Source organism: Lonchura striata, chromosome Z (genome assembly GCF_046129695.1).
Source record: "Lonchura striata isolate bLonStr1 chromosome Z, bLonStr1.mat, whole genome shotgun sequence".
In the NCBI taxonomy this organism is placed as follows: Eukaryota; Metazoa; Chordata; class Aves; order Passeriformes; family Estrildidae; genus Lonchura; species Lonchura striata.
Genome location: NC_134642.1, coordinates 80,737,315 through 80,761,413, shown reverse-complemented (window position 1 = coordinate 80,761,413; position 24,099 = coordinate 80,737,315). Strand labels below are relative to the sequence as shown.

The 24,099-nt window shown below is 38.5% G+C and overlaps 1 protein-coding gene across 1 annotated transcript in view; it reads left to right on the top strand.

Annotated features, from left to right (window-relative positions):
- Positions 1 to 251: 251 nt before the first annotated feature.
- MCC (MCC regulator of Wnt signaling pathway) overlaps positions 252 to 24,099 on the top strand; it is a 181,062-nt gene continuing 157,214 nt past the window's right edge. The window contains exons 1-2 of the mRNA XM_021524798.2: positions 252 to 388; positions 11,881 to 12,128. Coding sequence (XP_021380473.2) covers positions 252 to 388; positions 11,881 to 12,128 — 385 coding nt within the window. The remainder of the gene's footprint in view (positions 389 to 11,880; positions 12,129 to 24,099) is intronic.

The following is a 24,099-nucleotide window of genomic DNA, read 5'->3' as shown; positions in this document are numbered from 1 at the left end:
CGATCCCGGCGCCGGGGAGTGCCGTGAGTGATCCGGCAGCAGCTCCGAGCCTCGGCCGCCCCGACCCCGCTCCAAGACCCGGCGGGATCCCGCCCCGGCTGTGCCTCCGGGCGGAGGGTGCGGGCCGGCAGGGCCCCCGGCCCGGCTTTGTGCTGCCGCTCGCACTTTGCAGGCGCGGCGGGACTGGGAATCCCGGGCGCCCCTCCTTCTTCTTCGTCTTCTTCCCCGCCTCCTCCTCCGGAGCGGGGCGCATGATGGCGGCAGCCGCCGTAGCGGAGGTGAACAGCACCGGCAGCAGCAGCGCTGATACCTCCAGCACGGGCGAGGAGGAGAGGATGAGGCGCCTCTTCCAGACCTGCGACGGCGATGGGGACGGCTTCATCGGCAGGTAGCGACAGCGGGAGGCGGCTCTTTGTTGGTACGGAGCCGTCCCGTCCTTCCTCTCGCCCCGCGTTCCCCGACTTGTGGGCGAGTTGGAGCAGCGGTGGGAGCTCCGCGGCTCCCGCCGGCACCGGAGCCAGGGGCTCCAGCGGGGCCTCGGCGCCGAGAGCTTCCCGGGATAGCGGGCGAGCGCTGCCCGCAGCGCTTCCACCTCTGCCGGGGCGGAAAGGTGACGCTCCGAGCCTGGGTTTGATCACCTCGTGCCCTGGGCAGGTGGTTTTTGCAAGTAAACACACAAAAAGCCGGTCGTGGGTGATCTAGGAGAAAACTCATACTGTTCTCCCGGATCCTATGATTTTGTTTTGTCAGTACGGGTTTATCAATATTGTTGTTACACAGTTTCGTTTAAATTCCTCTGCTGGTCCTCGGAGAGTTAGAGGAGTGTCACGCAGGCTGATGGATTGTTCATTTGCAATAGATACTTGGAAATAAGCTACAGTGCAATGTTTATGTGTCTGAAAGCACTAGCAGTGTGTTTTGGTCAGGAGTTGGTTTTGTGGCAATGGTATTTCTGAGCTCTCACACCGTAATTTAAAAAATACTGAACTTCAAAAGGCGGGATTTGCCAGAGGTCGTGGAAACTTGCATTTCAAAATGAAAACTTATGCTGTTGTTTGCAATTAGTACGTGTCTCTAGAGAACTGGGACAGTGAGGGAATTTCTTAAGTTTGCCATACTGTAACCTAAGAATATGACCCAAAGAAAGGCTAAGTAAACTTGAATTCCCACTGCCATCTCTTTGGAGCCAGAAAGTTGTTGAAAAACTGTAACAACTTTTAAAATAAAGTTCAAGGGTGTGATATTTCTTATCTAAACAGCTCCCTGAATGCTTTTTTCCCCCTCTCTGTCTAATGATTATTTTGACAGTTATGGGTTTCAAATACAAAACAAGCGCTGCAAATATTTCCTTGTATAGTCTTTTTGTTGTATTTTTGTTAAGGTTTAATAAACCTTTTAAATTTTCAAAGTGAACAGCTGTTTTTCACACTTTGAAAATGTGTACTTTTCAACCAGTGTGCTAAGACTGCTTCTCTTTCCATTAGCTTATGGTCTTCACAGAATTTATTCTGATGTCTGAAAGCTTGCGATGTTCATGTAAAATGTACACTGTCTCCTCAGAGCACACTTGCTTTTCTGTACTGTCATGTCTTTCTGGAATGTAAACTCTCTGTGTATTTATAATCTAAAGACCTTACTCGGGGAATATTAATGTTTTAGTGTTTCATACAGACAGTTGAGAGAAACTACTCATTTCTGATCGACTAATCCACATTCCCTAAGTTTTGTCCCAAATTTGTATTCTGTTTTCTTCAAAGTGAGTGTTTCAGAGTGTTGCTTGAACTAGAGTGTTGAAAATGCCAGGATATGTCTGAGTAGAGACATTGAATTTCATGACAAAATGGCAATAAAGCCTAGGGCCTGGGTGGTGTTGAAAATGCTTCAGGAGATGGTGGGTTCATTGTTGAAGGTTGCTAATACTTTGCTTCAGAAGGGAGTTTTGCATTCAAGGCAGAACTGGCGTGGCCTTTATCAGAGAACATGGTGTTACATATTACTGTCTTCCCTTACATCTCTATATGTGTGACAAAGTAGTGAAGGAATATTTAAGAAATTATCTTTGACATTACTTCATTAGGTGATGAGTTGTATAATGCCTTTCTTGTTTTCTGTAGTTACTCAGTTTTGCTTCTACTCTGTTTTTTGGCCGTGGCTTATGCAGGAGGAGACTTGACCAGTTGGATTTGGATGTCTTTATAGTATGTAGTATACTATATATAGTATAGTATAATACTATTACTATTACTATTACTATATATAGTATAGTATTATAGACAACTCTATCAGGTTTATGGACTACTCACAGTGTCCCTGTTGAAAGTATAGCAGGTGTGGGTTTGTTGTGTAGAGTGCTAGTGTTTAGGTTATTGCATCCTTTTTAATGTAGTCAACTAAAAGAAAGACAAAAAAGTTATGGCTGCTTTTACACTAAATTTCATCTTGCCATTTTTTTTTTGCATACTGTTTGTCTGGCTTCTGTGTTTGTTTCTTTCTAGAGCTTTGTTTTGTTTTGTTTCATATGGGCCAGTTTCTTGGTTTTCCTGTTCTTCTTGCCCCGCTTTTTTGGACTTCTCTTTGCTCATCCTCGTGGCCAACAATTTTTTTGGCTTTCTTGCAGCCCCAGTGGAGAGTGGAGGCTGAATTCTGCACCTCACGATATCTTTCACAGCACGTTAAACATGACAATAAATGCCCAGACATCTGTATAAAGAGCTGAAAACACAGAAGCTAGCACTTTAAAATCATCTTCTTCCTTGTGTATTAGACCAGACTTGGCTGTGATCTATAACCTATTATTAGCATTATCTTCTTTTTAAACACTAGTTTCTTTTCAATGCAATGGGACTGAAATTTGCTGTTTTGCAGGTGCTACTGGGTATAAATTTTATCTTTGAAAATTAATATTCCTTCTACTTGCAGGCTGGAAGCTTGGTCAGTCATTTCTTTGCCTAGCACATGCAGCAGTTTGTTTATAAGGTGTCTTTTTTTTCCAACTCCAGAGCTGCTAAGGAAAAGAAGATCTTTATACTTGTAGCAAAGGCAGGCATTTTATGTCTATTTATTTAGTTCATATTGCATGGGGAAAAGAGATGTTTGCATTCCTAATGAAATAACCTGTTATTTCAGCTGTGGAAATCCTTTGTTTGTTGTGCATCAAACTGTAATAAACCTTTTTAAATAGTAGCAGGGAAGTAGAGACACAGATGTAGAGGAGGACCATGTCCTGGGATACTGATTAATTTTCAGGCTCTCACCTGAGATATTGATTAAATTTCAGACTCTAAATAGGATGATATCAAAGCAATAGAGCATAATTAAGGATGTGCCATTTGTGGTTATAATCCAGAAGACACTGAGCTATGGGATATGAAATGCTAAACCAGTGTCTCTGAGCCTTGCATTGACATGCGCATATTGAAATTTTGCAGCATCTAGCTAGAGAAAAATCCTGAGAAAATAACAGAGTTTTAACTTATTGGCTTGTACTGAAATGGCTTTTGATTCTTTTGGGGTTAATATTTGTTACTTAATTATTTTAACATCTTGGAAATGTTTGGCATTCTTATGATACTTCTGCAACAAGAAGTAATTTCACAAAAACGAACTAACCAACCAAAAAGTACCACCCCCCAACTCAGTTGCAAAGCACTCCGCAATTAAGGCTGGATTCTTAATGCTTGTGATCAGCTGGATGAGCATTGCTGAGAGCAAAGGCAGCCTTAAACATTGTTTACAGCAGAACTTTAGTTTTGCAGTTGTAGCTGGATTGTGTTGCTATTAACAAAAGACTGTTAACTGAAAAAAACAGTAATTGCTTTCCTTTGTTTTATTCTGTTTGCTTTGAAAAGTTTCAGAATCTGATGTTACGGTTATAAATATTTTTCCGTTTCAGAGGGTTGGTGAATTGTTGAGGACGTGTGCTTTTTCCTTTTTTCTTTTTGATGTTGTCTGCATATATAGCCTTGAATGGTGGGTTTCTATGGGTGACAGGCTAGATTAATGTCTTCTTCAGAAACTTAATTGCCTTGTAGCTTTATTATATGTGGATTGTATTAAATTTCCATTTAGCACACAATGAATTTCATCTTCACTGCACAAGTCACTAAGTCAGTTTTGGGTTACTCAGTTGTAACACTGCAAAATATAAAGATAACTTTGAATCTGCAGGAAATACTTTTGCTTTAAAAAATGAGGTTATGAGCTGTGTAAATAATTGGTGAAGAAAAAATTAATTTCATTATTAAGCTACAAATATGTTAGATTTCCAGTTTTAACTTTTAAGCATGGATAAATAATTTTACGATAGTGAAGAAAAGACTTAAAGCTAGTGTTTAGTTCAGCTAGAACTTTGTCATTATATTAACGATAATGGAATTACGTTTTCTTGGTAGAGTTTTCGAAATGGTGTTGTCTGTCTGCACAATTTTTTTTTTACACTGGTCAATGTCTTACTGAAAGTCTTGGTAAAAACAGAGTACCACTACATAGAGTAAGATGTTAAAAACTACTAACTTTGTAATGAGCCTGTTAAAAGGACATGCTGAATGTGGCTTCTCCAGCCCTGCACAGAAGCAGTTAAAAGGAACTAGCTGAATTTGATTTGTTACCTGAGTGGTTTCAGTGTACATGGCTTTGGGAGCTCAAAACTTTTGCAAGTACAGGCTGGTCCTTCTGTTTTAAATATGTTATCACAGTAAGAGGACATTCACTGCTTTCTTGCTGAGTGTATTTTGGCACCTCTCCCTCCCCCTCCATTTTTTCTACATGTAGTGGCTGTGTGCTGTTAGAGGAGAAAACCCAGTATTTTCAAGAAAACAAAATATTAATCTATTCATTGTCTTTTTAAAGGAGGGGATTTATTCCTCTTCGATCTCTGTTACTCTCTGTTGCCACTTCATGTAACTTGTTTTTCAAGTGTTTGATTTTGCTAATGTGCTTCAACTTCTATGCTTAACATTTAAAGAGATACCTATTGAAGCACTTAAGGACGGATAAAATGAAGTAGCAAAATCAGTGTGGGTTATCTGTGACTAGTCATCTTACCACTGTTGGTAAAATACGTGTTTAATCCATAAGATGATCATTTATGAAGTTATGTGAACATGGTCAATCCGAATCTCTAAAAACTTACTTTGAGCATAAGTTAATATTCTGCATCTAATCTCTGCAGGGTATTTTGTGCTGGTAAAAAGTAGCATCAGAGACATGCTGTTGTGAGTGCTCAAATGTCAGCAGGCTAGGCAGTGATAAAGCTATTTATCCTACGTGCAAGAGTTTTATAAAATGTCAACTCTAACAGAACAGGTGGAAAAAAACCCCTGCCTTTGAAGTCTTGTGAGATAAGTAATATTTAATTCTGCTAGTTTTTCAGCCATTGGCATTTCAAATTTCAAAAGAAGTTTGATCCCAGTACTGTACAGTTTTAAGTCTGGCCTCAATCCAGCTGTCTTAACCAGGAGAAATCATTTAGAAGCAGTTTGCAAAATGTCAGTAAGATTGGGACAAAGCTTTGCTTAGTCCTTGCCTTCAGTCTGGCTCTGCATATAACTGGGCTCTTCTTACCAAAAAAGTTTAGACCTCAGTACAGGATTTTGTTCTCACTTGAGGTCTGGACTATTTGCTCTGTGTTTTCTTTAAACCAGCTCAGTTTTAGAAATTCAGGGAGGAAAGGTCCCAAATCTCCAAAACTCCCAAGCCACCCCCCCAAACCTTGGTAAAATGTATTTTGTCCTTGCACTGCTGCTTTAGTTTGTCTTGAAAACAGTTTCAGCTCCCAGATTCTGTTCCTAGGCTTTAGTCTTCATCCATCTCCATTAGGAGGCTGTCACAGGGTTTGGAATCCATGTAACTGAAGGATTGCTTTTATATGGACACAACACAATACTTACTGTATGGTAGATATATGCCGAGTAAAACGGTGACTGGAAGCACTGTGCTGTTTTTCACATGATTGTAGTCTGTTTTTTCTGTTTCTCCTGGGACTTGCCTTAGTCAATGATTCCAGAGTTGTATAGAATTTTGTGGGGTTTTTAGTCCAACTTTGTCTTCCCCGGCTTCTCTTGGAGCATCATAACCAAAAAAGGAATAAGTTACGGGGAAAGCCTGAAGGGTGGATGTGTATGAGAAGCCAGAGAGATATAGTTTAGGATGAAGAAAAAGGTATTCCCTTTGTTACAAATATTGTGTCTAGAAAATACACCAAGAATCAACATTCATTAAGGGATTATGTATTTCAAAGTCTGTATTTATTACAACTGGTACACAGTCAAAAGAATGTATTTGAACTTGAATTGCCTGAACATAATACATTTTTTAATTGGTTAGCACTTCAGTTCTTATGTAAACATCAGACACCTGAAGGGTGCTTTAGCTGGAGCTGTGAATGTTTTAAAGTTAGAGGAGTTATTTGGTGTGTTTTATACATTGCTTTTTTCCTCTCCTCACTGGCATTATTAGTCTGGTAAAAGGGACTAAAGTATTTCTCAGACTTGTAGTTTTATGGTATTACTGTATTTTCTTTCTTAGGACCTTGTTGTCCAGATAGCTTGTACTGTGGAGAAACTGACCAAACAGTAATTCACTTGAAAATACAAATGTCAAATTTTTTGATCCTGTAGAAAGTTTACATCCAGCTGGCTTCTAAGCAGTGAAGTTATTTGTTATATTTATTAATTTTGTTGTTTATATTTATTTTTTAATTGAGATTGTTGAAAATACCACGCTAGTTGGGTTATTACTGTAAGTTAATCACTCTGTAAAGTCAGTAGTTTTGAAGTCAGTCATTTCCCTTTCGTGATGAAAAAAAAAGTAATTCTTAAACTGGGATTTTGGTTTTTTTTTCCTCGTGTTTTCTTGGTTTTCTTGTTGCAATTCTGAAAGATCAACTTCACAAAAATACTCTTTCTTCCCAAGGGTGATAGGGAGTTCAAGCCCTCATAAGATGCTTTGGTGCTTGGTCTTTCTAGCAACTCCATAGCCCTGGGCGTATAACATAGGAACCATTGGTGGTTGTAATAGCAGTATGACAGGGGCTATGGTTTTGTTTAGCTCATATGTGAGTGCATCTTCCATTACAGCAGACAAGTCAGTTAGCACCCTCCTTAATCACAGTCGGTTAGCTCATGTTCATAGGGAGCAACTTTCTGTATGTTTTTAGAATTAATTTGCCAAGACCTATAGTTTGGAATTCATGGATGTGTTGACTGGTTGACAGTGTTGGGAGGCTCTTGAATGAGAAAAGCATTCTTCCAGTTAACTCCTTTGTATTTATTGTTTGAGGGTGCCATGTGCAAGTCCTTTGCTGGTAGCTGTGGATGGATTCTAAAATTATTTTTAAATCCTCTTTGTCTTTGATTGCTGGGGTAGGCTGGATATTACCTGACATTGACTGAAGCAGTAGGTCATACATGTTTTGACTGGGAGTAAGGAACCTCACAAAATACTTGGGTACCTGGCCTTTCTTGCAAATATACACCCCTAATCTGTGCACCTGCATTCTTTACACAATGAGTTGTGAATTTCTAGTGGAGGGTTTAATTTTTTTTTTTAAGTCAGCCTGTTTTGCCAGATGATTATCTACTGGTCCTGAAGTTTCATTCTGTCTGCATGAGAATTTGTTCAAAGAGTCACCTTAGCTATACACTAGCTTGGTAAGAAATATTTCTTTGCTGCATGGCCAGTTTATAGTTGTGACTTTTTATCTGGCTATGTGACTTTTAATGTTGGCCCAAGAAGGTGGAGGGGGGTAAGAAATTAAATTGGGGGTAGTTGTGATCCCTCTGGTTATGTCTTCTTGATTTTTAAAACATGCTTCAATCCAAATGATCTGAACTAAGAAATCTCACTAAAAGTTAATTCATTTTCAGAAGTGTAAAAGAACAACAGAGATTTTACTGAGGCTCTTGTGTCTCAGGTGGTAGATGAAAGGCATTAACAAGGCTTGTGTTGTGCCTAAGTGTTGAGTGTTGTCCAAAGGATGGGCTTCAAATGGCATCTGAAGGCAGAGTTATGCTTTGGATACATGGCTTTTCAAATCCACTTTTTTTTTTTTTTTTTTTTTTTTTTTTTTTACTGTGAATGTTTACATGCATATTTTAGAACAAATAGTGGAATTTTAGAATAAATATGTGGAATTCATCCCAGTACAGCAAGTTTTGCATTAATTGACCTGTGTTAATGTCACCATAATGCTAAATTGTAATCAGCACATTTAATATTTCCTTTCTTCTGAGAGTTTTTCTACAGCAGTACATTTTAATATTTGACAGAAAAGAACAATATTTATGTATTATTAGTGATTATTTGATGAAATCCCACATGTAATTTTTGAGGGTAAGCCAGGTAGCAGAGACCAGACCATCTCTGAACGAGAACTGTGCTCCTGATAGGTTCTAACCATATGGAAGAGTATGTAAGTTGAATTGTTACTGTGTAATACCAGTATATTTGAAACCAGTGAACAGCACAAAAGAAAGTGTCGAATGGCAGAGCTTCTGTTGACAAACTCTGCTTTTCCTTTGACAGACGGACCTTTGTTTGCCTGCAACAGTTCTTTCTCCAGAGATAAGACCCTTAGCTGAAAAGAGACACCCTGTCCTTGCAGGTTGAAAGCTGCAGTTCCTATTATCAATACAGAGTAGGTGATCAGAGCACAAAGTTTAAGCTATTTCTAGTGAGTAGAATATGCATTTCTTGTGTCATCTGTAAAATACATTTCTGTTCTGAGAGGTCTGTACTGCAGGCTGGCTGTCTTGTGCGGGAGAGACACACACGGACACACTGAGGTAGGGAGGTGGGAAGGGAACCATCCCTTGCTTCCTCAGAGGAAGGAGTGGTGATGTAGGCAGCATGCTTGGAATAGTATCGTGAGAAGCAGCCAAGGCAGGACAGAGTTGTGAAGAAGAAGCTCAGGTGGCTGAATTATGAATAAAGCATACAGGGTTTTGGGGCTGGCTGATTGTTAACCCTATCTTTTTCCTGATGATGCTCAGTGTTGTAGATCTGGATCAAGTTGCAGGTAGTTGTGAGCAGGCACTGGAATATGCAGAAATTGAAACTAGCAGGGAATTTCAAGTGTAAAATTGTTCCACAGTTTTGAAAAAGTGACAGAAAAAAACAGAGTACCCAAGAGAGGGAGTCAGTGAGCTGCTGATGATGCTAAGATGTATGATATTTTCGGTTTGTTTTGTTTTGCTTTCTACATTTAAAATAATACATGTAGTGAAATTGTTCCTGCAAATAGGACTGGTAACAAATACCTTTGATGGGGAGGGAAGAAATAAGTTGAAGAGTGCTTGGATTTGTTTTAATTAGTTGTACTTGGAGATTTTGATATAATAATCCTAAAGACAATCTCAGAATTATTTCCATTCTTTTCCCCTGAGCTCTTCTAAAAGACAGAAGAGCAAAAACAGGGAAACATAAAATATGCTGGTTTTCTTTAAAAGTGTGTTGAGATGGTGGCCAGTCGACAACTTGCTGAATATGGATTTGTTAAGAAAAAGTTAGGTTGAACTCATCTAGATCACTAGATGTAGTGTCAGCAGTTTGTGGTGGGAGTGAAAGAAGAGATGCCCTTCGTCTTAGCTATTTTAAGGCTTTTGATGTTGTTTTATGACACTCGTAGGCAAGTTAAGGAACTAGAGAGAGAGAGACTGAGAGAATTCAGTTTGTTCAGGTTTTTTTTCCAAGCTATACTTGGAGCTCATTAGACACCTGTGCTTTGTTTGACAGATAAAATACTGTATCAAATTGAAATCAGAAGGATGGCCTGGACTAGAGCAGCATTATTAAGGATTAATGATCTGCATGACATGATAATGGGTAAACTTCCTTAAATCCGAGATGACATCAAGCTAAGGAAAATCAGAGGCCTGCTGTGGGATAAGAGTCACAATTGGTGCTGACAGATGAAGCTATTGCTTGAAAAAAATCAAGTGACATAAAGTAGGGATAAGCAGACATTAGCACATTTGGTGATACACATACAGGATGTGTGCTTGATGAAAAACTTCAGAAGATTTATAGTGATTCTCAAGTAAAATTTAAATTAACAGAATTGTGCTTTTGCAGAACAGGACTTCTGCTTTTACCTTCTAGTCTTTTTTCACTGTATGCTTTAAGCTGGTGTCCAGTTCTGTGTGCTGTCATTCATTCAGTTGGTGGATCATTTAGAGAAAGACAAGAGCAGCTTATGATGATTTGAGATACAAAAAATGGGGTTCTTTATTCAAAAGAAGGTGCAACATCTAATTATGGGCTTCAAATATGTAAAGACTGTTTTTCTTAACTATATAATGGCAGAAAACAGTGTGTTAACTTCCTTTTTGAAGTAGCAATCCGAATTGTATCTGGGAAAATTGAAATTAGGAAAACGAGCGGTGTAAGTTGTGCTACCAGTGCTGCAGCCTCCTTCTGCCCCAATATAGCAGATGAATTCTTCTGGAACCAGGGCAACAGACCTGTGTCATGGAATTCCCTGGCAAAATCACCCTGCACTGCTTGTCCTGTTACTCACTTCAAAATTAGCACACCTCTGCAGAAGTTAATGCTCAATCTGAGCATCTAAGCCTCAATCCGAGGCTACGTCTGATCTGTTCCAAGAGAACAGATATAGATGTAGCTGAATTGTATCTGTCACTCCCCATGTAAAAATTTAAACATGCTGTCATCCTTGTTTTTCTTTGCAACACCCTGTGAGATTGTATTTGTGTTGTTTTAATTTTTAAAAACAAGGAACTGAGCCATGGAGATTATTTATTAATTTATCAGATTCAAATCTAAGAACAAAACTCTGAGCAAAAATTGAACTGCAAGTAAGTATAGCTTGTATTTGGCCTGTGTGATTAATTCTTCTGCAATAAAGTTATTTCTTGTCATAAGTAGAGATTTGGTTGCATTCTGTTATTTTTGTTCGGGTTTTGTTTATTTGTTTTTAAACTACATGGTCATGTTATCATTATTATTGTCATTATCATAATTCTTGTCATCATTACTATTACTTTTGTTACTGTGATTGCTATTATCCAATTTCATTGTAAACAACTCGAAGAATTCTGTTGCTGCAGCTCTGGAATTTCTGCATAGAAGACACTTACAGACCTCCACCCAATGTACAACTTCTTTCTGTAGAATAGAATGGGCCTTGATTCTGATAATAAATTACTTCATTGAAGCTCTTCATACAAGAACTTTGAGTATTTCAATGTATCATGGTTTCACAGAAACCTTCTGAATGATGCCCTGATACTAGTAATGAAATAATATTATTAAATCTGCTAATAATTCACATCATAGTAATATTACACTATTCCTTTGCCTTCCGTCTACTGAAAGATTTTGTACAACACAGAAATAAGCTATATGCTTTTAAGCTTCTTAAAAGGGCCCTAACATAGAAACACAGTCATGCTATTTGTGGTATAAATTGGTATGGTAGTGCTGTGCAATCCAAAAAGTGCTTAAGAAGAGGATGTCAGGAAAGAAGCAGTGAAATGTGAGAGTAGCAAAGTAGTGGTAGTATTCTAAAAAATATTTTTTCTAATGGAGAGAATAGGGCACCCAGAAGATTTGGTAGCGTAGAGCAGCTGTTGCTTCAGATCTGGTTGAATTGGTTTGCCAACATTTTATTTAGAATGAGATTATTTGTCATTTGATAAATATGCATCTGTCATTATTCAGATGCTGGAGAAATTGTTTTAAGATTTTGTTTCCTTCAGGAGTTGGCTTATTGGTTTTAAACGCCTGTGCATTAATGCATATCCAGATTAGACAGGGCTAGTATTCCTTTTCTTCTAAACTAAGTTGTTGTTTTTTTGTTTTCTCTACTCCCACTTTTCCAATCTTCCCCCACCCCTATTTTCCCTCTAAAAATATCTTTAGGAATGACTTGCTGATGGTGTGCCGCCAGCTGAATATGGAGGCGTCTGTTGCAGAGATCATGCACCAGCTGGGAGCAGATGAAAATGGAAAAATTTCCTTCCAGGATTTTAGTCAGTGTCGCATGGAACTGGTACAGGAAATCAAGAAGGAGGAAGTGGAGCTTTCTGTGAAATCGGATGACTCTTGTAAAAAGAAAAAGTTAAGAGATAGAGTAGCTTCCTGGCCAACTAGCAGCAATAACAGTTTAGGTAGGTATGACTTGAATATCCTGTGGGTGTAATTTGACAAAAGGTAGACTGTGGGGTGTTTGTTACTGATTGCACTGGCATTAGGGTTGCCCCTAAAGGGCTTTGTGAATCTGCCTTCGCATAATTTCATCATATGCTAGAGTGCTGTTGTAATGGAAGCAGACTTGCCAGCAGAATGTAAACTAGAATGTGTGCACAGCATACTCTTCTGAAAATGCAAATTATGCAACAGAACAGACTTCCTTGGAGTATCATTGAGCACAGTCCTTGATAGCACTGTGACCAATCAGCATTAGAACAGAAATGTTAACACCTGCACAATGCTTCCTTTCACCCTGTAAAAAATGAAAGAGACTAAAGGACAGATTCTGGGGTCAAAAATGGCAAACTGTGGTGTTTTTGTGGAAAAATCTGGGGATGCTGCCCATTCCCCACTTCCCTTTAATAGGTGTGTGCTGGCTAAGCACAACTGCTGGCTTGGTGACCATGGAACTGACCTGCGTCCATTCTTCACAAAAGTGGCATCAGCCTCTGGTGGTATAATGTTTAACATCAGATTTATTTATTTATTTGAAGGTAGTTGATGGAACATGAGATTTCTGTTTTAGCAGTGAGGATGCAAAGCATACTGGAAACACAATACAGACACAAATCACATATAACAGAGGAGAGCAATTTCAGGGTGCAGCTCAGTCACAATACCACTGAGGCTGAGCTGTGTATACTGGCTTGGCTAACTCAGGGAGACGTTCACATTCTTACTGAACTCAGGGAGAAATACAGCACCAGTTGATTCTCTCAACTGTTTATAGTTTATCTAAAGCAAAGCCCACCATCAAGTCCTCTTGGTGTTGAGATCAAGCCAGCTTTTTTGCAACAGCTGTGATCAGTCCTAGCACACACCCTGATCTTCATAGGCACATCACCCTAGCCCATCTCTTATCCTGCTCCCATAGCAGGACTTTACTGATTAGTCACACCTGTATTTATCTCATCAGTAGTCAGCTTCATAGAAAGTAAAACTGGGCATGTTTTGATTTTGGTGGTTTGGTCTGTCTAGCCATTTACTTATGTATTAGCTTTGTAGGTATGGGATTAGCATGTTCTGTCTTGCAGTCACTTTTGCACATGTTTTTGGCTAGTTATCTCAGAAATTCAAATTTTCCTTGTTTACTTTGTATTCTTGGTGATCTTATCTTTTTGCTTTTTAGATGGTCTGTACCACTCCCTTATCATCCTATGATCTCATGTGCCTTGGCTTTTCATTTTGGCTTCTCAGCAGAGCAAATCTGTTTCATAGCTCTGTTTCTCTTCCATCTCATATTTTGTAGCTTCATGGTCATATTTTATTATAGAGGTAGTTTGTTGTTAGCATTTCTTCTGTTTATGCTTCTTTCATATATAGTCTTGAATTGAAAAACTCTGTAGTTCCTGTGCCCATTTCTCCCATCACTTTCTGTATTGAAATTTTCATAAGCTCAATTGATTTCCAGCCTGTGGATCTCTTTCTGGAGCTGTCAGACAATATTTCAAAGCCAAAATTGTGCCTTTTTTTTTTTTTTTTTTGCTTTAAGGTATTGTGTGTTGCCTTGCTGATACAATTATGTTCCATTGCCTGCTTTTTTGGTGCTGATACAATTACTTTTTCTGCAAAACAGAGTTGTCGTTCTGCCCTCAGATGGTTATACAAAGTTCCCTGTTTGCTGACCAGATTTCTGGGGTTTGAAATCTTCTTTCTTAGACAAACCAGCCAAGTAATTATGGTTTGTAATAATCAGAGGTGAAAGACAGAAACTTGATAAGAGAAAGGCCAACATAATAGTCTCAAAATTTATCCCACAAAGAAATGCTACTAATTGCTGTCAAAAAGTATTCATAGATGAACTTCCAAATTTATTAGTGTATAAAATTCAATCCCAACTACTTTTTTTCCCCCTATTCCCCAGTTTCTGTTAGTTTTACAAGAATAATTTAATGCATTTTTTAAATTGGTGAGCGAACCCATTTTTATTTTTTTTCCCCAAAAGTTAAGTTCAGAAGACATTTCTATTTTCTGCCTTGATATATTTTGCTCTGCTGAGCAAGTGGGTCTATCTTACTGCACTGTACTTCTAAAACTATGGGGAATTATGCAATTTGTCCTTGTCCTGCCTTAACTCTTACACGAATTCTTAGAGAACATACGGAGATGCTCCCCCACAAAAAAAGGATGGGAGGAAATACTAAAGATGAGCATTTAGGATGCAACTGGTTTTTATTTGGTTGTAAATGAAAACCATTGTGGCAGCACTGTTCAAAATGTTCTACACAGCTTTCTTTTCGAAGAGTCAAGGAAACAGCACTGCAATATATTTCTACGATATAAACCCAGCCTGTGGCACGAACATAATGACAGCTGAGGAATTACACTTGCAGTCAAGCTTGAATTATGATCTGCGCCTTTATGTGCCTTTCTGATGTTTCTGTGCCTTTCATATCTTTGAGGACTCATTTATATACTCATTAGTGATCAAAGAATAGATTATGTTATTATTGAGTCTTTGCTGTTACTTTCTAAGCATTGCTTGAGACAAGAGACATAATGTACAAATTCAAACATGAGCTTGGTGGATGTTCTTTTTTATGTTACCATTTTTTTGCTGGTCAAAACACTTTTAATTAAACTTTATTTTCAAAGATAGTTTACAGGCTTTTTTTCCAAGACTAATTTCTACATAGTTTATATGACCTGCTGATAAAATTTAAAGCTGGTATAATGTATTGATGTGGGGCACATAAATGACAGAATTTCAAAACTCATTTGACTGGTGTTGAGTAGCAGGGGTCCTGATGATCTGAAACAAAGGGATCAAGCCTCTGACATGAGTGTTTTTAGACTGCAAGTTTGTGTGTAATTGTGCAGAGATTACCAGTCAGGCATTATTTTGTTGTTGGTACAGTTGGAACAGTTAATTTTCTTGGAACTGTTCCAAATTCCTAAAAAAAAAAAAAAAAGGCAAAACCTTTTACCGAAATATAACATTACCGTTGCTGTTTAGAAGTTTTGCTTTTCATTATGGAGAAAATAACTTGAAAAAAAGTTGCAAGAGTTATTGCATCTAATTTACTATTGAACTTCGTCTCATCCATCTTTTTTATCATTGATAAGGTTATTCAAATAATTTTGCCCAACTTTGCCCAACAAATGTTCATGCCATGTTTCCAGGTGGGATGCAGAAGTGAGGAAATTGGTTGACTCTTTTAATCAAGGTACAGGACTGAGGTTTATTAATACTTACTCATGTGTGTGCTCAGTAAGCCAAAACTGTATCCATGTCTACCATCCTGGTGAGCAAATGAGCATATGTATTTAAAGTTTCATGTTTTATTCAAGTGCACAAAAAAGGAAGTTTTCTAAGTTACTAGAATTAGGCTTTTTGATGTTTATAATCAGCAATTCAAAGCTGTTAAAATGTGTTGTTCTTATCCTACACTATTAATGTCAGCAGGAGCTTTAACAATAATTTGCAAGTAATAACCAGTTATTTTTCTATAAGTGAAATGGAATGTAAACTCTGTTAACATTCTTGCATTTTAAAATACAGTTGAAAAAATTAATAAAATAACTTTAGACAGTGTTGCTGGAATCTTGCAGTCATCAAATGTGACCTGACTCTTTATTATATCATTTCAGCAGGAAATGCAGGAAGAATGTCTGTTACTGATCAAATCTGTGGATTGATCTGTCCAGCTATGGAGAAGGAGAGCTATGATGGGTACAGTAAATCTGTGTGAATAATGTAGTGAGTGATGGAGGTGGATTGCTTGGCACATGAAAACTTTAACACAGCAGAACTACATCTCTAATATTTAAAGGAGGGAGTTACCTAAACAGTTGTGGCTTCTGATAGCTTTTTCAATACTGTATAGCTTTGTATATCTTTTATAGAAGCTAGCATTAGAATTATTTCTATTATGCATTGTATAGATTTGTCTAGTTCTTTACAGGGAGCAAATTGCTATTTTTTCCCCTTGTTAAAAAAATAGCCGATTTTTAGCACCCATTGGATGAACAGGAAATGGCACTATTTATTAGTAAATTCTTGGTTTCCTGTAACTGCGTGTATTTATTGATATGATTTCATATTCTAGATAAACAGTGAGGAATACAAGAGTCCTTTACCAATTTTTGTCTGTAGGTTAGTACTTAATAATTGATTCATAGCCAATTCCTCTTTCTTTACTGAAAATAAGTCCCCTGAAAACTTGCTGTGATAATTTATTTGCATAGTGGATCAAGCATGAGAAATAATCAAAGGAATGGCAGGGATTCAGCCTTAAATTAAGCTTATGGGTAAACAGGAGAGGCAGACCAGTGGGGCTGAAAAATCATTATTTTTGCTTTACATTAATTCCATGTTTGATCTTACTGCAAATAAATTGCTCTTGATAAAATGAGGCAGTGATTACATTTATTTATGCTGTATTTAATTAAAAACTGCAGAGCTTATATAGACTCAGAGACATGCTGCATATTTTGAGATTTATGAGCAAAGTTTCACCCTTAGATATGTTTAACTAGAAAAGCTTTGAGTTTCTGCTAGGCCAAATTTAATTACATACAAACTCCTGTTAGCTGTAAGTGGTTTAATTTATTACATTTAAATAATCTTTTGATACCACTGTCTTTGTGCAAAGCAGCAGAATATAGGTAATTTTTCTTTAATAAACATAGAATTTAAGTTCTGTGAGCATCCTTACAAATGAACATGAATTTCTGGAGGTTTACAATTGACATCTGATGACTCTTACTAAAATAATAACAAATAGTATGCATTAAACACCAGTGAATCTATACAGGATAGAAGTGTCTAATAGAAAAACAAACTAGGTTGAAGCTTTCTTCTGGTTTGAATATTTGTAAAATGTAAGAACAGCTAATCTGTGTTAGACCAGACTTTATTCTCAAATGTTTATTCTGTCCCTTAGCATGGTGAGAAGAAAATTATTAGGGAAGGTAGTAGGGACTGAGTGCCCATGTAACAATGCTTGCATATTAAATTTCAGCTCAGGGACTTTGAATTAGAGATAGTTGCACTTGTTCACACACACATGGCTTCCCTCCTTCTAACCCTGTCTTGCAGGACTGAGCCTCTGAACACCTGCAAGTCTTTAGTGTTCACCATGGTCTGCCACCACGACTAGCACATCTTGCCCTCCAGTTGTATGAGGAACAAACTCTTCTTGCTGTCCTGAGGTTTCCATCCTTCCATGTATTTGCAGGGAAGCCTCTCTTCCCCACCCCTGCAATGTATCTGGTCAAGGCTGAGCATTGCATTCAGCTGTTACCTTCCTCAGTAGAGGCACTAACAGAGTGCCTTCCATAAAAGTTACAGGAATTCAGTGTATTTGACACCAAATGCCCTTGAAATAACCAAATACCTTAAAATAGGGAGAGGAAGGGGGAAGGACAGACAGCTGAGTGGGTAGAATTGAGGGAAACAGAAAGCTGCTGTTCCTGAGAGCTGCTGCTACCCAGAGTTGATGGAAGGGCTGGTGCAGACCAGCTCTGCAGAGCACTACAGGTCAGGCTTGTGTCAGGGCACTGCTGTCTGTGCCTCCTGGTCACTCCAGGGTTACACTCCTAGCTGTGGTTTGGGTTTGCCATATGGTTTGGAATGGATTACAAGGTCACTTCCTGAGTTGTGTCCCAGTTTATGCTTTCCATGCAAACTGTGATCAGCTTGAGCAGCTGTAAGGCTACTGGGGTTTTCATAGAAGGTATGCTTCATTTGGCACAAGATGAGCACTGTCACACATCCTACACTTCAGCTTTTGTAAATCAAGGCCTCCCTCTCAGCACATTTTTGCTTTATCTCTCCTGATTTATGTGATTTGCTCTTCACTTGCCTGCTTCTACTATGGCTCTGACATACTATGGTTCATGAAACAGGAACAAAATGAAAGTGACAGGCAAAGAACTCTGGATGTTTCATTTGTTTGCTTGGATACATGTGTATTAAAGTCAGATCTAAAGTGAGGTTGTCTTGAGTGAAAAGTAATCGGGAGGAAACTGATTATTCACCTATAAATTTCCATGTAAGGAAAGCCAACTTTTTTTAGAAATGCAGTGCATACAGTACAAATACTGTACTTGAAAGGTATGTTGGAAATTCCTTTAGCTTCCGTGTGGCTTAAGGTTTTATGTACTCTTTTTCCTGTATACTGTATACTCTTCTCTTTACTAGAGATTATTAATTTTCAGGGGAAAAAAAAAGATTGTTTTCTTCCTTAATACAAACTTCAAATTAAATTCTAGATTGAGTTCCTGAACACAATGCAGTTGTTAATCAGCAGCATTCTGGCAAAATTTAGTTTAGGTGCTTAAACAATACTGGTACTAGGAGACCTTGTTTTCTAGACTGTTGAGAAGTCATCCCCATTCTCTGTTTCTTATGTCTGAATAGAGCAAATGGTTATCTGGTTTCAAGGATAGTCTTAAATAATTTCAGAGTAAAGTACAGGTGTATGAAGGAGTTATGGATAGTGTGCTTTTATTTTGTTTTCTATGTAACTATTTCTTATATGGCCAATGCCAGTCTGCTGGAAAGTACTGAATCCATGATAGTTTATTTACATAGCTGTATTTCTCCAGTAACTGAAATAAATGTGAAGAAGGTAAATTGATGGAAATTCCACAAACATTTGTTAATATATATGGTTTGGACTGTTGGTTTAACAAACCCAGCTTCTTCATCCAAAAGCTGTGCTGAATAACTGGGAAATTGTAATGAGAGAGACTTCATCTTTAATTAGATATGTCTCTGTGTTTTGCTTTCTCAAGGTTTTATGAATTACCTTGTCTACTTTATGGTTTTGCTTTTGGCAAGCTTAGTCACTTATCTATCCTAATTTTTATGTAGCCGTTTGATTTCTTTTTCTGAAGATTTGACATAGGTTTTGTTATAAAAATCTCCTTAGAAAAATATGTCATGTAATGTAAAAAATTAAAATCCAAAAGCCTAAAAAAAAAAAAAGAGATAGTATTACTCTGGTAAGTAAGAGTGCTGATTATGTTGCAGACTATTCCCATTTCTTTAATATGCATTTAAGTGTTTCTGAAATTTATGCTATAATGATACCCTGTAGTGAGTTGGGTGGGCAGCACAAAATTGGAGAATTCCCAAATTTTGAATGTACCAATGTTGGGGTTACTTCACTGAACCTGAAATACAGTTAAGGTTTTGTGATGATTTTGCAAAATATACCAGTAGAAAGTGCAAATGTGTGAACTTATAGTTCAGGGACAAAAGGAAGATGACGTGTGAGCTGACAGCAGTCTTTTAGAGCAGAAATTATCAGTGTGTTCAGTTTTCCTCTTAGACCTAATTTCATAAAAGGGATTTCTCCCATAAATAAGTTGTTTTAGTTAGTCAGTGTGAGGTGTAGCTGTGGTTTCCTTCCCTTGGAGCTTGTTATCCTCACTCCCAAGGCTAATGAGAAAAGGACTGAAATAACACAGCCTAATGTTTTATGTTGTGTGCAATGTTCATCAAACCGGAAAAAAAGCTGTGGTGGGAGAAAAAAAATGTAGACAGTGATCCCACAGACTCTTGCCCTGAGATTCCCCATTTTCCATAATTGCTTTGCCCATGTTAATTATTTCCTTCTTGGTCACTGGTCAAGTGTTGCAAAAAATTCTAACGTGAAGTGTCTCTAGGACTGAATGCTGAGTTGATAATACATTTCTTCCACCCTGAATTCTCCTAGAATTTGTAATGGATGTACAGTTAGCTTTCTGTATTAAACACTCTCACCCAGCTGTGCATGTGAGGATCAGGTATTATCATCATCACTCTGCTGCTGTACCATTCATAGGTGTCATTTGTATTGTCTTATCATCTAATGCAAAATAATAAGTTTGAAAATAGTGATTCCTGTTAAAAAGGAAAGAGTTATATTAGCTGTCAGGCTACCAGCTGAAGCCAGAACCTTTGGCCGTTGATTCCTGTATGGAAGTGTTTTGTAGAAAACAGTGGAAATAATTGCAATAAGCTCCAAATACTATTATTCTCACCTTCCTAATCAAGTTGGATTGATATAAAGTTGATCCCTCTACAGAAAATAGCTTCTTTTCAGTTGTTTTGATTTACAGTTCTTGGTATGTTGCTTGAGCAGTTGGAACTCTATTCAGTTCCTAAATTTTCTTTAAAGTTAATTTGGGTTTTGTAATGTTTGCAGCAGCCTGGAAGACTTGAATTGTCTGAATGTCCAAAGGTTTACTCTCATGTTTCTTACCTTCCTGAACTACCTGCATTTTTTATAGGAAGACCTTCTCCTCAAGGCTAGCAAGTGCAAAATGACTGTTCTTTGTTAATTTTGTACATTTCCCCCTTCATTCAGTGCATTTACCTCCAAAACTATTATTACTGAAGTTAGCAAGGAGCTCTGAAATGGCTAGTGCTTTTCACTAATCTCCCTGTTGCCTTCATTGAATAATAATAATTCAAATTTCCAGCTCTTTGTGATAGGTTATCACAATTTACCTGTTGAATGAAAGATGGCAAAAAAAAAAAAAAAAAAAAAGCTGACAAATAGTCATTCTTTTGGTAATATAATACATATAAGTTTAAGTAGCTAAATGTCATGGCTACCTCATGGAAAACAGTGATCAGACTCCTCACTGTGTGAGGTCCATCTGTGTGACCAAGGAGCTGGTTGTGCACTTACATTGTCAGCTGTCTTCATGTTCACCATTCACAAGTCGGACTCATTTCAGAACTTGATGCAGGGCTAATTTTACAGTACCTCATTTTTCCTGATACCCCATGTCCTCTCAGAAACAAATACATCTTCAGTGTCCTAGCATTCTGGTTGTTTATCTTTTCTACTCTGTGAGCAATGAAGAAATTACATAATGCTTGGTTCACCAGCATAGCCTGGTAAAATTAGCCTTTACCAAACCAAAAATTTGGCTGTGTGGGCAGACTTGTATTTTTGGCAGGCTTGTGTTTCTTTGTTCCAGAATACAAGCCTCCTGGACAGAAGCTGAACTGCTGGAACATAAGCTAAAACACCATTTTCTTTCAGATCAGAGTGGCAGGGTGGCACCAATACCAGAACACAGACCAGAGAGCTTTGCAGGTCGTAAAGAAAGATTTAGACAGCAAGAATTCTCAGTGCAGGTAGGAAGGGTACACTATTCAGAGCCATGTTTGTGAACCAACATAACTTCAGAGTCGAGTGAATTGATTAAAGTTGTTTTAAACACTTTGGTACAATTCACAAACTGAAATTTTATGTAATTATGGAATCTTTCATTTGCCATCAAACTAAACTGTCCTTTGTTATTCTTTAATACTTAATGTATTCATTCACTCTAGACAGTGTTGTTTAAACTTTCTTACTCTGGAATTAAAGTGTTATTTACATAATTTGAAAACAATTATGTGCTCTTATATTACCTGTCTAATACAAATATTGTGCAATGAATTTATTTATTTATGTTTTCCTTCTGTCTAATCATTGTAGTAACACCAACTTCCATCATGCTTATTACCTGGGAATTTTCATGATAATTTTGATTCACTTGATACAGAAATTTCACTCTTCTTGTTATTGTAAGTGCAACTGCACAGGGAAAAGCTACCATGGGATCTATGTTCTTCTGTAAAGACTAATCTTAAACACAGATTTATTAACTATAGGTTTCTGGTTACTCGCTCAGCTATCAGCCATCATACCTAATGTTTCCTTATTTTTGATTAGTATTGTAAGAGAAGGAATTATATGTTAATTACAGCAAGATACAAGAGTTGTCTGTTAATTCCTGGTTGAATTTTCAATTACCAGTGAAATCTCAGTTTTGACTCCAGAGTTTCCCTGCAGAGCTGAGATTTGAGAGGTGCATGATCCAGGACAGCATTTTAACAGCCAGAGTTCTGGAATCTGTTGGGAAAACAGTGGGAAAATTTAGGGATTAGGGTTAAGTCCAAAATAAAATACTGGAAATGACTTCCAGTCATCTCTCTTCCCATTTTTAGTATGTATGTTTTAAATTAGGAGTATTGACATGAGCTTTTAGGAAAACTTGGGTTAAAGATACAGTCATAATATCATAATGAATCCCCAGTGTTTCCTGATTGTTCTGGTTTGAAAGCAAAACTAGTGAGAGACTGCAAGTCAGAAATACAATTTATTGGGAAAAGGGGAAAAGGACAAAAATACATGCAATAATACAAAGGGAAAGACTACTGACAAAGTCAGAATACAACCTGGCCAGCGTTCTGGTAGCAGTCCGAATTGGAGTCGCTGCAGTCCTCTTGGGATGGCAGATGTAGTTGCTGTGTCTTCTTGGAGAACCTGTGAAAAGGCTGCCCCTCTGTCTAGAAATCTCCAGTTTTATCCAGGTGGGAATGCCTAGCTCCTCCCCCCTGGGCAGAGCATCTCACAGTGGGTTATTATGAGTTATGAGGTGTGTCCTTAATTACCTCCTCCTCCTGGACGGTGTTATCTCTGAGTCATGTGGCCAGGCATTGATGGGGCCATTAACAGCAGATAAGGAAAACTGCCCTAAGGAACTCCTACTCAGATTGTAATAGGAAAACAGTTTTTTTTTAAATCTTGGACATTATCCACCCCCTTTCCTATTTCCATCTTCATCATGATGAAACTTTACACATAGTTCTCACTTAAGACTAAGTTTCCCTGTGGTACACAACAGGTTTGCCCATCTTTCTGCATTACCCACCAAGTATAACTGGGTCCTTGAGCAAAAACAATCTCACAGATGGGTTTGTCTTTGCCTGGGGTGGGATTAATCCAAACAGTCTTTCCTAAAATACCTTTCATATGTACCACAGGGACTTTATCTCCATCCACTGTGTGCAAGGGTTCAGACTGGACAGGACCAGCTCAATTGATGGACCCTCGGGTGTTGACTATCCAGGTAGCTTTTGCCAAGTTCAGTTCCCAATTCCTGAAAGTTCCCCCACCGAGTGCCTTTGGGGTGGTCTTAAGCAGTCCATTGCATCGTTCAACTTTGCCAGCAGCTGGAGCATGATAGGGGATATGATATATCCATTCAATGCCATGTTCTCTGGCCCAGGTGTTGATGAGGCCATTCTTGAAATGTGTTCCATTGTCTGACTCAGTTCTCTCAGGGGTGCCATGTCTCCACAAGACCTGTTTTTCTAGGCCTAAGATGGTGTTCCGGGCAGTGGCATGAGGCACAGGGTAGGTTTCCAACCATCCTGTGGTTGCTTCCACCATGGTCAGTACATAACGCTTGCCTTGGCGGGTTTGGGGAAGCGTAATATAGTCAATTTGCCAAGCTTCCCCATACCTGTATTTCAACCATCGCCCACCGTACCACAGAGGCTTCATTCGTTTGGCCTGTTTGATTGCAGCGCAGGTCTTGCAGTCGTGCATGACCTGTGAGATGTTGTCCATAGTAAGGTCCACCCCTCGGTCTCGTGCCCATCCGTATGTTGCGTCTCTCCCCTGATGACCAGAAGCATCATGGGCCCAACGAGCTAGGAATAGTTCTCCCTTATGCTGCCAATCTAGGTCTACTTGTGATATTTTCACTCTGGCAGCTCGGTCTACCTGTAGCTTTCCATCTCCGGCTAGTGCCTATGATTCGGCAGGAACCATCCATAAAAAGGGCATGTTGTCTTTCACTTTCTGGTGGCTCATTATATGGTGGGGCCTCCTCAGCATGTGCCACTTGCCACTTGCTCCTCTTCTTCAGCAGACAATCCAAAAGTCTCCCCCTCAGGCCAGTTTGTTATAATTTCCAGAATCCCAGGGCAATTCAGATTTCCAATACAGGCGCGCTGAGTGATGAGGGCAATCCATTTACTCCATGTGGCATCAGTGGCATGATGTGTAGAAGGAACCTTTCCTTTAAACATCCACCCCAGCACTGGTAGTCGGGGTGCCAGGAGGAGTTGTGTTTCAGTGCTAATTACTTCCGAAGCAGCTTGAACTC